General features: G+C 40.8%; 1 protein-coding gene across 1 annotated transcript in view; it reads right to left on the reverse strand.

The window, feature by feature from the left end:
• The window catches only part of MYO1E (myosin IE), a 235,103-nt gene that overhangs the window by 16,985 nt on the left and 203,793 nt on the right, over positions 1-14,325 (reverse strand). Inside the window, exons 24-26 of the mRNA XM_073618829.1 lie at positions 7,987-8,147; positions 5,688-5,774; positions 3,583-3,787 (exon numbers count right to left, since the gene is read on the reverse strand). Coding sequence (XP_073474930.1) covers positions 3,583-3,787; positions 5,688-5,774; positions 7,987-8,147 — 453 coding nt within the window. The remainder of the gene's footprint in view (positions 1-3,582; positions 3,788-5,687; positions 5,775-7,986; positions 8,148-14,325) is intronic.

A 14,325-nucleotide genomic window follows, 5' to 3' on the forward strand; every position in this document is an offset into this window, starting at 1 on the left:
GCACAGACCCCCCCTGTCAGGAGAGCAGCTGATCGGCTCTCCTCTACTTGCGTCTGTCAAACGTGAGTGAGGAAAGGTAATCATCGGCTCTTCCTGTTTACATCGTGATCAGCCGTGATTGGACATGGCTGATCACGTGGTAAAGAGCCTCCATCAGAGGCTTTTTATCGAGATCGGTGTAGCGGTGTCAGACTTACACACCGCACCACCGATCACCACGATGCGCGCACCCGAGAGAGGTCGTTCTGAAGGGCCGTCATATGATGTCCACCCAGAACGAGAGCCGCGCCACCCAGCCGTCATTGGACGGCCGGAGGGTGGAAAGCGGTTAATGTGTTTCCTGTCCAAACTGTTTGCACTAGGTATATGTGGAAAAAAAAAAATGGATTCATGTATGTCCACTGAACGATTTATCGATCATTACATGATGGCACTATCGTTTGCTCTCACGGCCGAATGTTTGTTTTTCGAAAACGAGTTTGAATGATTTTTCGTATAGTGTATGGCCAGCACAAGTCTAAACCGGTAGTGTGTGGAAAATGACAGAATTTCATATGCATACTAATCTGTGAAGACAGAACTCTGTGATTTGAATGCTGGTTACTCAAACACCTGAGAACATATGGAAAATACGCAGTTTAGCTCTTATAACAACATTTTGCCTTTGGCATTGCTAGAACTGCAATCTCAGCTACAGCTTTGAGATTATTCAGCGTTTAATTTCCTGTTCATAAACAACATTTGACCTCATCCTAACATCAGCAGCATGTGGTAGAAGTTTACATTACATATGGCTGCTGTATAGATCGCATCTAAATATAGATGTACAATAAATATCCTGCCATATCATACATGATCATTTATTTCTGGAGCCGAATGAGATTGTGCAACGTGTCATGTCTGAGGATACTTTCCATATATGCATGTCGTTTTCTGCTTAGTTATAAAGCATTTTTTGCAGAGTATAGATAATTTTATAGCCTAAACTTTTTTTTGTGTGTAAAATATAGGTTTCATGGCGCATTTTATTGCTGCCTGTGGTTTTTTTTTTACACTGTTGCCTTAGTCTAGTTAAAACAACATTGTCTCAATATTAAACCACCAAGTGGGTTAGCAGCAGCTACTGAATACAAAGAGCCTTTGACGTGTAGTGGTCAATGTTTCTGTGGTGTCTTGTGTGTCCTCACAGCATAACGGCGTCTCTGTTTACTGCACTGCAAAAATGCCATCACATAATCTTCCTTTAAAGCATTTCTAAAGCCCAACTTTTTGAAATGAAAATAATAATGATGTTATACTTACCTACTCTCTGCAATAGTATTGTGCAGCTCTGAACCTCCTCTTCTGGGGTCCCCCTCAGCTCCTCCCACAGCAAGCGGCTTGCTATAGTGGCAGACGTGTAGGCTCGCTCCTGAGCTTGGCTGTGTGGGTCCATAGACCCACACAGCCTGGCTCAGACATGCCCTCCGCTCACTGGATTTGACTGACGGCAGCAAGAGCCAATAGCTGCCAATGCTGCCCGATCTTCCCGTGGAAGAGAAGAACTGCAGCCGGGTACAGCACTGGAACAATACTAGAGCTGCACCAATAAATCGTTAAAATAAATAAATAAAAATCTCTATTTAACCCCCCTCACGATCTTAAGGAGGAACTGCAGTCTGCTCACATATTTTCTAATAAAGACATCTTTGCCATTGTGAAGCTTCCCTCCAACCACTTTGCAGATTATTTTATATATACTGTGATTCTGTACTTGCCAAATATGCTGCAGAAATCTCCCTCCACTGAGTCTGGCTGCATCCATTTGAACTGTGGGCAGCTGAAGCCGCTGCCTCTTCACTTCCTGGATTTACACAGACACACAGAGGCACACCTCCAGCTCTGCAGCTGAGAGTGAGAGAGAGAGCTGTGCATCATGTCATAAGCCTAGGCTTTCTACCGGTAGTGGGCTGTATAAGATATTTACTGGCAGAAAAAAATGTTTTACTATCCAAAGTAAAAACAACAAGGGCAGAAGATTTAATAGATGGAAAGTTGAAAAAAAAATGACGGAAGTTCCACTTTAATCCAGTATCTCCACGATTCAGTGCAGAGCCCCTCTGCTCACAGCGGACAGCTGTCAAAAAGTTTATCACAACATGGCTCTGCAGCTGAAATAAAAAGAAACCATGTATCTTCCGGTTCTTTTAGATCAAAGGGATGCACTTCTGTCTGTAAATAAGGTCAGTTTAATCACTTAAAGACCAGGCCTTTTTCTGATACCTGTTGCTTACAAGTTAAAATCAGTATTTTTTGCTAGAAAATTACTTAGAATCCCCAAGCATTATTATATATATTTTTAGCAGACCCTAGAGAATAAAATGGCGGTCATTGCAATATTTGATGTCACACTGTATTTGCGCAACAGTCTTTCGAAAGAAATTTTTGGGAAAAAATACAGCTCAATGAGTTAAAAAAAAACAAAACTAAACAGTAAAGTTAGCCCACTTTTTTGTATAATGTGAAAGATGATGTTACACAGAGAATCGTGATCTTTATTCTAAGCAAAAAAATTGTTATTCTCATTTTATCACACGATTCTGCCTATTATTCCCGTACGCTCAGGTGTGAATGGGGTCTAAGAGCTTTACAAATGAAATGTTATACATGCACACGCTGCTTGCAAAAAGCGCAATTCCATTTGAGGAACCCTATCAGTTTTCAAAGGCCAAAGATGGCCATACATGTGTGGATTCCTCACTTTCACTCCCCCCTGGGCTGAACGAGAGAAAAATCGATTGATTTCTCCATCCATGCTAAACAGTGTGGATACTACATGCCAGGACTGCATCTGACTGGATATAGGCAATGTTCAGCCAAAGGTTTTCTGACAAGTTCCTTTTACAGAAGTCAATTGAAAGATCGACTTTTGTTGAGCAGATAGGTGCTGACAGGGCAAACACAACTCAAATATTGGTGCTGCGTTATCATGCAATCTGCTGCAGCCAGCCAATCGTACTGCATTTGGGGTGTTTTTAGGAATACATTGTCCCCCTGCAGCAGATCACAAACCCAATGCGCTTTGAACACAGTGCAAGAAACGTGCAGGGGACAAGGGTTTCCAGCACCGCATTCTGGTGTGAATGAGCCCTAAAAGGAGCATTTTCTTCGCTTTGGGAAAATAAAAAATCTGGCAGGGATTTTAACTCTTCCAAACTTTACCCAAGACAACAAAAAATATTGGCTATACAGTTCCCTACTTCCGAACGAGTTCCATTCCAGGAGGATATCCGTAAGTCCAACAAAGATCAGTGCTTGCAGACAAAGGCTGTGAGCGTTAATCAGTGTGTTCTGGCAGGGGACTGCCCCTGCCAGAACACAATAGCACAGCTGGGGAGATCGCTGCACCAACATTGCTTGTGTTAGTACAGCGATCGGTCAGTGTTTTTTCGTTCAGCCCGCTAGGTTGAATGAAAAAAGAAACTGTTCAAACACATGTTCACATCTTTGAAAGTTCGCAACTCAAAGGTTCGTATGTAGGGGACTTTCTGTACATACACTTTAGGACACAGCATCTTTAATACAGTAAAGAATATATCTTACCCTGCAACACCTTGGTCAGGCACACGCAGGAAATCGAAGCTTTGGGGTTGCTCTAGATTTCTGCCTGAAGCTCCAGCCACTTGCCTTGGTAAAGTTGGGTGGTCCGTAGAAGGATGGTTTGTTCTAGAGTTGCTATATTGCCTTCCATGTTTCGGCTGCGGATGCCCATACTGGGAACTTTGTATCAACCCATTTTGATATGACCCTTTTATCATAAAACAAAAAAAAAATATATTAGAGCAATTCTATCATGCAATATGACACCAATTTCCAAACTCTCTTATAATATGAATAATGCAATATACCACAGCAAAGTATGGTATATTGAGTACGCATTGTCAGTTCCAATATTAAGCTTTTATCTGAAGGTAGCTTTTGAAATTTTTTTTTTTTTACACTTTTCAAACTTTTGTGTACCAAATTTCCATATTTATTTTGAATTCAGGAATACACATTGGCAAGTTCCACCTTCAATGACCATCAGACAACGCACCTTACTGAACAACTGCTGCAAGAACATCAATTACATGATAGACCACTTATTATATCACTTTTACTTAAAAGCTCCAGCTGGTCATAGATGGATCCAAATTTTTGGAGAACCAGCTTAATTTTGATCTATATGCCCAACAGAAGTCAATCCAACTATCAACTTCTGATTAATGGGCTTGTCTGAAAAAATTCTCGATTAGCGGCTGCATCCATTGATCAGTGTATTCTGATGGTGGAGAGTCCCTGCTTTCCAAATACAATGTCTCAGTGGGGAGGATATTTTGATCCACCGAGAGTGTGAAAACGATCTATGGCTTGCCTTAAAGCCAGCCATAGAATGTTTAAATCTCAGCCGGTTCAGCAGGGACCAGCCAAGATTCAAACTATATATAGGCAGGCTAATTGTACCCAAGTTGATTTGATCAATCATAGCCACTAGCAATAATCACTGTGTATTATCCTGGCCAGGACGGCTCCCTATGCACTGACTGTGTTGATGGGTTGCCGGAAAGAAAAATCGCTCCATCTATGGCCAGCTTTACACACAGATATTTGCATAGATTGAAACTAAAATATTAGGTGCAGTAAAGTACAATATCTGTACAGTACTACTAAATAGGAAGCACAGGTATTTATAGAACGAGTATATATTTTGCACAGGTGTAAATTTATTTTTCTGTTAAGAGCAGAGCACATAAAAAAAAAAACAAAAAAAAAAAAAAAACAGTTCTATGAAAAACACTACATTCCCTTTAAAGTATTTACATGCTATACTCTGATCAACCATAATTTTCCGACCACCAACCTAATATTTAGTAGGACCCCCTTTTGCCGCAGATCCTTTAAATCCTGTAAATTGCAAGGTAGGGCCTTTATGGACCAGACCTGTTTTTCCAGCACATCCCACAGAGATCTAGAGGCCAAGTTACCAACTCAAACTCGTGTTCTTCAACCCATTCTTGAACCGTATTTGCAGTGTGGCAGGGCGCATTATCCTGCTGAAAGAGGCCACTGCCATCAGGGAATACAGTTTCCATGAAGGGGTGTACTTGGTCAGCAACAATGTTTAGCTAGGTGGTACGTTTCATGAATGGTAGGACCCAAGGTTTCCCAGCAGAACATTGCACAAAGCATCACACTGCCTCCGCCCGCTTGCCTTCTTCCCATACTGCATCCTGGTGCTATCTCTTCCCTAGATAAGCAAAGCACACGCACCTGGCCAGCCACATGATATAAAAGAAAACATGGTTCATCAGACCTTTCCACCTTCTTCTATTGCGCCATGGTTCAGTTCTGATGCTCATGTGCCCTTTGGCTGTAGGCATGGGTCAGCAAGGGCACCCTGACAGGTCAGCGGTTACACAGTCCAATACACAACCAACTGCAATGCCCATTTTTTTCTGCTTTCAACACATCAGCTTCAGGAACAACATGATTACTTGCTGCCAAAGATATAACCCCAACCTTTAGATGCCATTGTAAAGAGATAATCAAGGTTATTCACATAACTGGCTAGTGGTCATAAAATTATGGATGATCGGTGTATATAAAATAAATATTTAGAGGGAATCCATGAAAGCTCACCATTACTATGAATGCAAATAATACTGTACCTGGTGGTGGTGGAGCAGCTCTGCTTGGAAAGGACTTTACTTTATTTGTGTTATTTCGTCCATCAACAAAATTTCTCCTGGTGGGTCCTGGAACACAAGGAAACAAATCAATGACAGAAAGGAATGATCTACATAGAAACTCTGTAAGGGCTTATGGTACATCAGGGGAGAACGAGGGGGATTTAACCACTTGCCGACCGCCTAACATACATGTACTGTGGAAGGTCGGCTCTATTGCGCAAATTCACTTACCTGTATGTAATTTTGTGCAATAGCCACTGGGTGGCACGCGCAAGCTGCTGAAAGCGTGATCGCTTGCTGATTTTACAGAGGGGGAGCCAGTTAGTGGGTCCAGTGGACCTGATGTCCGTCGACCACCCATTAGCGTTCCTGAGAGAGGCAGAATGGCTGTCTGCCCGCCCATGTAAACAAGGCAGATCACCATTCTGACAGGGAAGAAGATAGAGTTCTTGTGTTCCTTCCAAGCAGGAACACAGATCTCTGTCTTCACCCAGTCAGGGTAACCCCAACACAGTTAGCAAGCACCCCTAGGGACACATTTGCCCTTTGATTGCCCATGATGTTAACCCCTTTCCTGTCAGAGTCATTAGTACAGTTATGCCCTGTACACACGGTCGGATTTTCCGATGGAAAAGGTGTGATAGGACCTTGTTATCGGAAATTCCGACCGTGTGTAGGCTCCATCACACATTTTCCATCGGAATTTCCGACATACAAAGTTTGAGAGCTTGCTATAAAATTTTCCGACAACAAAATCCGTTGTCGGAAATTCCGATCGTGTGTACACAAATCCGACGCACAAAGTGCCACGCATGCTCAGAATAAATTAAGAGACGAAAGCTATTGGCTACTGCCCCATTTATAGTCCCGACGTACGTGTTTTACATCACTGTGTTCAGAACGATCGGATTTTCCGACAAATTTGTGTGACCGTGTGTATCCATACAAATCTGAGCCAACATCTGTCGGAAAAAATCCATGGATTTTGTTGTCGGAATGTCCGATCAATGTCCAACCGTGTCTACAGGGCATTACAGTGCATATTTTTAGCACTGATCATTGTATTAGTGTCACTGGTGCCCAAATAGTTTCAAAAATGTCAGTTAGGTGTTCGATTTGTCCACCACAATGTCGCAGTCTCGCTTTAAAAAATAAATAAATAAATAAAAATGCCATAAAAATATCCCATAGTTTGTAGATGCGATAACTTTTGCGCAAACCAATTAATATACGCTTATTAGGATTTTTTTCTTTTACCAAAAATATGAAGTAGAATACATATTGGCCTAAATTGATGAAGAAATTAGATTTTTTACATTTTTTTTTATTGGATGTGTGTTATAGCAGAAAGTAAAAAATATGGTGATCAAATACCACCAAAAATTACATTTTTATTTTGGTACAGCGTCACATGACCGCGCAATTGTCAAAGTAATTCAGTGCTGTATAGTAAAAAATGGCCTGGTCATTAAGGGGGTAAATCCTTCTGGGGCTGAAGTGGTTAAGCAGACAGTTACATTTACCGTTGGGCACGGTGGACTTTTTCGCAGGATAAGATTTTTTAGGTTGAATTTGGTTGAAAATGGTTTATAGTAATTAAGTGCATTTTAAAACACAATAAAAGGCAAATCATTCTATTTTGCTTGCATCATGGATTCTAACCTTTAACTATAATATGGTGGACAACCATCTCAATATTTACCGACTGTAAAGCTGAATACAGATTGTTCAGTATGATGGCACAGAATATGCTGTAAATATTATAAATTATATTTTATATGTAATATAACAAAGAAAAGGTAAAATTTGCAAGTTACATGCAGGCTCTAAGAACCTGTCCCACATCGAGACTTTAAGATTATAAAAAACAAAAAGTAAAAAATTACAAGTATAAATCTGTAAACAGTAAAGGGAAAACTCAGGTTCAGACCAAACTGGGCTGATCAGTTGGTGCTTAGATTTACATCTACCGATCGACTTCTATTCAACCGCCCTGTCCGATATAAGCCACTTATAGCCACGTATCAGCGGCTGAAACGCTGAGCTGTGTATCCTGACAGTAGGGGAGTTTCTCCTGCTGTCATAATACAATAGCACAGCGGGGAGAATTCTCGCATCCACCTTGAATGTGTGGATGGAGGAAATCGATTCCATTTTTTTCGTTCATCCTGCTGGCTAAATGAAAAAACTGAACCACGTATGGCAAGCCTTAGTGTGGTTGGGAAGTGGCAGAATGTATTATAGCATAAACATACTGTATACATCAAAATATACTTACGAGAGTTCTTTGGAAGGCCTTGACCAATGCTGACCTGTAGCACTTTATTGCTGTGTTTCAGTATGGCCACATCTCCAAACCCTTGAACAAATTGTACCTGTCGGGAGCCACTTCCTCCACTCCATGGGCCCCAAGATTCTTTTTTTAACTTCATTTCAAGCCTAAACAGAATGAAATTAGAATAAAAATGATGGCAGACTTTTACCTTCAGGAAATTGACTATCCGTTTTAGCTGTTATTTTCTCCATTGCATGTTAAGATTCCTGCTTCTTATTGGTAAATTATGAATGCCTTGGTACATAGGGAGCTTAACCCCTTCCCACCACCTCTATGCATATATACGGTCTCAAGGAAGTAGCTCTGTGCAACTGCGTTTGTGCTGGGAGCATACTGCAGCTCCCAGCACATACAACATGCTCGCATTGAGAGACCCAGGTATCGTACTAACGATCAGGAACTGGGAATACCGGTTCCCAATCACATGATCACTGACTGGCCTCTGACTGGCCTCTGACTGGCCTCTGACTGGCTATCACAGTAATGAGTCACTGTATAGCCAGCCCATGATTTTATTTTCTCTCCTCTTCAATGGAGAAAAAGATCTTTTTCTCCTTGTAATAGAAGGGGAAAAAGTAAACAAAAGATGCATGTGTTAAAAAACAAAAAAACAATAAAAAAAACACACAATTTTTTAAAAAATTAGCTATATCAGGGTCATATCTAGGTCAGTGCCTAATAAGAGTCAAAGGTCAGGGTCAATTTTAGGCAAGATTAAAAAATATTTTTTTCAAGTTAGTATCACTGTGTTTTAGGTAGGGAAAAAAAGTGCAATATTGGTTCTGGGTCCTACTATAGTTACACACAAAACACATAACAAACATATGTAGTATTGCAATTGCCAGAGGCAGGAGAATTGATTTTGGGCTGTTCTTTGGTGGTATGTTATGGTAATAGCAAGGAATTATACAGCTACTAAAAAAAAAAAAAAAAAAGTTTTTTTTTTTTTTTTTAAACTATCATTTACTACCAAATCAAAGCTCAATTTGTCCTGAAAAAAAACATTATATTATTCACCTGGATACACCAAGTAGTTGCAACGATTTGTATAGTTTTACTAACACATGTCAAAGTTGCAAAATTGTGGAATTAGGATTTGTTTTACCCTCATCAAGAAGAGGTTAAATTAATGGTTTTAGGGGTGGAAGCAGGTGTACTGATAGGATTTCTTTCAGGGTAAAAGTGTTGGCTAAACTACCTGTACAACAGTTTATATATTTACTTTATGAAGTGTGCAAGTTGTCATGCAACTTTGGACATTAAAGTTGCATGACAAGTCATTCCCCATGTTTTCTGATGGTAACCATTCATATATGTGCAACTTAAAGTTGCAGCAACTTCAAAGTAGTTCATGCACTACTTTAGTCCGACTTTCATGCATTTTGAGGGCCATAGACTTCAATGTTAATCCTCAAAAGTTGCATGAAAGTCGTACAATGCAACAGTTGTCCATTGTCACTGGTCAAAGCCAAAGTCATATCCAAATTGGACCCATTCAAAGCTACGTCAGTTGTAAGTTGCAGTCCAAAGTCAGCGCAACTTTGGAGTCGTACAAGTGTGAATGGAGCCTTAAAGTATTTTGATATGCAACTAGCAGGTGGAGCACTCTGTTTTTTTTTCACGTTTTGTTGGAGAAAATTAAAACTGTATACAGAGTTCAATAACTCAAACTTAAATGTACACACGTGATTTAGTCAGTGATGACTCATTACACGCTCTGTTTAACCACTTCCCACACGGCCGCTGCAAATATACGGCCGGGTGGTCCTTTCCTCGTTCTCAGTGGGCGTTCAGGAACGTTCCTCAGAATGAGTGCTCACAGCACAGCCACAAGGCGCGCTGCGGCTCGATCCTGTGATCATTCTGATCACAGGATCCAGCTGAGCAGAGATCGGGATATGGGCGCTGTGACTGGCCCTCCCGAGCACCTGACGGCTGTGTCCAATCACAGCCGTCACAATGTGAACAGAGACGCCTGTCTCTGTGACAGGTCTCCCTGCCGAGCTCAGTGCGGGGGGGTGGAATCTGCAGATCTGTGACAGCTCTCTGTGTGAGGATGATTTTACACAGAGAGCTGTTACAGATCACCCCACAAAGTACACCAAGCACCACTGATATACCCCTGTCCCTATACACATTTCATTGTCCCCATAAAAAAAAAAAAAATCTGTCTGTCCCCCATCACTGCCAACACCAAACACTGATTTGAGTCATTTTTACCAAAGAAATGTAGCAGCATCATTTTTGGTCAAAATGTATCAAGAGAAATTACTTATTTGCAAAACTGTATAACAGAAACTAAGAAAAATGCAATTTTTTGGAAAATTTTCGGTCTTTTTTTATTTGTAGCGTAAAAAAAAAAAAAACCCAGCGGTGATTAAATACCACCAAAAAAAGCTCTATTTGTGTGAAAAAAAAAAATATAAAAATTTCATTTGGGTACAGTGTTACATGACCGTGCAATTGTCATTCAAAGTGCGAGAGCGCTGAAAACTGAAAATTGGTCTGGGAAGGAAGGGGCTGAAAGTGCCCGGTATTGAAGTGGTTAATGCTTCCATGAGAGGTTTCAGAATTATAGAATCTGAAAGGTAAAAAGCTTCTGCTGTGCCATCTCAAGAAAAAAAAAATCATAATATTCTAGGAGTCATTTGCCATATATGCACACCGTCATTAATTGTTTGTACAAACATACATTAAAAAAAAAAAAAAAAAAAAAAAAGCCATTACAGTTTCTCTATTTAAGGTTCTATGCAGAGCACTTCTTTGAAGCGTAACCTTCAGCTGGAATGACATACTAAGGTTACTGACTTGAGTCCATGGTAAATTTGGAGCTGGCAGAGGATCTTTACCTGGGTGGAACATAGTCTATGAATACGTAATATTAACACAGAAGGCTCATTGAACTCCCCTTTCACTGAAAATGTTTTAGCGTACCTCTTTTAGAATGTTAATAGAGACAGCAATTCTGTAGCTTTTTTTAATTGAGTTTAATAAATACACAAATTAAAGCACACATATACATGCAATGGTATACGTCAGTATGGTGGTAGAGAACAGAAGAGATTGTGTATGTAATAGCTTATTGGTTTACAGAATAAGCAAAGTTTTCAAGCATTATAAACAACTGCTTAAGTTCTGGTATTTATAATAAACATTAAAGTGATTGTAAACCTTGACATATAACCCAGTGAAGTGACTTGCTTCAGGTGATACACAGAGAAACAAATTCTCCTACATAAGTTGTACCTGTTTATCTGCAGTCTTCTATATTCTCTACATCCGTTCAAAGTTCAGAATTTATACATGGAAAAGCTCCATGAGGAGAGCTCTGAGAGCTAACTGGAGAGAAGGGACACCCCCTTCCCACAGCAAACCAGAACAGAGCTGAGGTTGTCAATCACAGGCTGTATGCTGGAGATACCTCCCTTGTCACAAGAGCACCCCCCACCAACCACCAAGGTGAGGCCATCCTCCAAAATCTCCAACTCCTGGGACTCACACGCTCCGACTTAATATCGGGATGCCCTCCCGCACCACGGCCAACGCCAGGAAAGTTGGTGGAGGCGTGGAAGCACTCGTGTTACCCCTTCCACGCTCCACGGTTTTTCTTTTGTGTGCTAAGCACATCCACTGGTAAACGTACATAAGAGTAGATTTGTTAGAATTACGCTAATATTTAGCTTGTTTCACTAGCTTATCTGTGTATCTAGCATTGCTTTGTTACTGTATGCCCAGATTAAGTCTTTTTTACCACTGTAGGGCTTGATCTGTCCATGCATCATACTGTGTAGATCACCATTTCTGCAACGATTTTGTTCCCCCCTTGTTTTCCCTTTCTGTAATAGGAGTCTATCCATCTCAGTACAGTCACAGCACCTACAACCAAATTAACTTTAAGGAGACAACTGTGAGCGTCATGGCCTCGTGTAAACGCCAAGGGCCTCAACAGCCCTTTTAAATGCTCACTTCTATGGCAAGAAGCTATCTCACTAAAGGCAAACATACTGTGCGTCCAGGAGATGCATTTTCCGGAACATAACCCACCCCCCAATGCTCCCACAAACTGTTCCCCCACCGTTTTCAGGCACGGGCTAGCAAGAAAGCAAGGGGAGTCATGATTGCGGTACGCTCCTTTGTCGCTTTTAATCTCACTTACCTTAATCAGGACCCCTCAGGCAGATACCTGATCTTATCAGCCACATTCAATAACGAACCCCTGATCATCGTAAATATTTATGCCCCCAACACCCACCAGAAATCGTTCTATAAATCCATGATGCAAAAGATCCAACAACATTACCCTAAAAATCAAATCATAATCTGTGGCGACTTTTATGAAGTTATAGACCCCCAGATGGATTCATCTAATGCAAAGCACAGAAAATCCACTGCTCTGTCTTCAATACTTTCCCTGGAAGATCTTTATGACCCCTGGAGGTGTGTCAGCATGGTACTGAGGGGGATTACTCCTTCTACTCAAACACCCAAAGATCATATTCTAGGACTGACCTGTTCTTGACCTCCAAAACCCTGCTTCAAAAGTCCACGACTGGGCTTATTACGTGGTCGGACCACGCCCCAGTATCCATCACTATATCTTTGTCCCCCACTGCTCCTAGACACACCCTATGGCGTTTGAACGCCTCAATCCTTAACGTGCCGGAGATCCGAGAACAGGTTCGAGCCGACAACATCATCTTCCTTTACCAACATTGGCTCTGTTTCTAATCCAAATCCTAATCTGGTGGTATGATGATACAATCTATATGTCAAATTTTTGTAAATATGTATAAGTGGGGTAATGGCGCTCCCTGACGAGTAAATGGGCAGGTGAGTAATATAGGGTCCCAATAATAATTGGAATCAATATACAAACTTTACGGCGAGTAGCCCCGCCTGAGTGAGTTGCATGAATAAATAAATGCCAAACAACCACGGAGTGACAAAACTCCCTCCACGTTTGTGAGTATGCAAATAAAGGATTTAGAAATTAATAATTAGTGATAGTGTTGGTAGAAATGCCTACCCTTTTAAACATAATCCGTGTAGGTGCATAATCCGTGAATGGTGCTTAATTGAGTATGTCACTCATAAGCGTGTGCACACTCCAAACATATATAATACTAAACCTGTGCCTAAACCAAGTGCTGATACCTCAAACCATAGGTACCAATAAACCGTTAAATATCTGTAAAATGTATGTTACTTAAACACCCAGACATACATTGGGTTTCTGCCAAATTATAAATCCTCAAACATGTGCATAAACAAAGTGCATTTAAACAGAAACATATAAAAACATATGAGCCTTAATTAATATTTTAACCCAATGTATGTCTGGGTGTTTAAGTAACATACATTTTACAGATATTTAACGGTTTATTGGTACCTATGGTTTGAGGTATCAACACTTGGTTTAGGCACAGGTTTAGTATTATATATGTTTGGAGTGTGCACACGCTTATGAGTGACATACTCAATTAAGCACCATTCACGGATTATGCACCTACACGGATTATGTTTAAAAGGGTAGGCATTTCTACCAACACTATCACTAATTATTAATTTCTAAATCCTTTATTTGCATACTCACAAACGTGGAGGGAGTTTTGTCACTCCGTGGTTGTTTGGCATTTATTTATTCATGCAACTCACTCAGGCGGGGCTACTCGCCGTAAAGTTTGTATATTGATTCCAATTATTATTGGGACCCTATATTACTCACCTGCCCATTTACTCGTCAGGGAGCGCCATTACCCCACTTATACATATTTACATATATTCGAAACACCTTGGGGAGTTTCTTTAGGGGGGCTGCATACCTTGCAACTGTCCTAAGCGCAGTCATTATACTTTATTCAACTATATGTCAAATTTTGTATGCAAAATACTTTTCAATAAGATCAGATTAAAATAAATAATCCAAGTACACTCTGGAACACCCACAAATCTGTTATACAAGGGACCTGTCTGCAGCTGGGTGCCCAGGAAAAGAAAAGAGAACCCACACACTAAATTCCTTTGTCCACCATATTCGAACGCTTGAATCCCTGAATTAACAGAATTCCACTCCAGCTAACACTGAGGAACTAGTTAGTCTGAGAAATTATCTCAGCTCCTACCTCCGAAAGGGCCACGACTTCTACCTTAAGCGCATTCACCTCACCTACTACTTTTAGGGGAATGAAGCTGGGAAACACCTGGCCCAGCAATATAAAAAACGGAGAACAGCGCAAAACCGAGTCCCATTCCTTCTAAATAAGGGACATAAACTAACAAACC

This window comes from Aquarana catesbeiana, linkage group LG03, assembly GCF_042186555.1.
Source record: "Aquarana catesbeiana isolate 2022-GZ linkage group LG03, ASM4218655v1, whole genome shotgun sequence".
In the NCBI taxonomy this organism is placed as follows: Eukaryota; Metazoa; Chordata; class Amphibia; order Anura; family Ranidae; genus Aquarana; species Aquarana catesbeiana.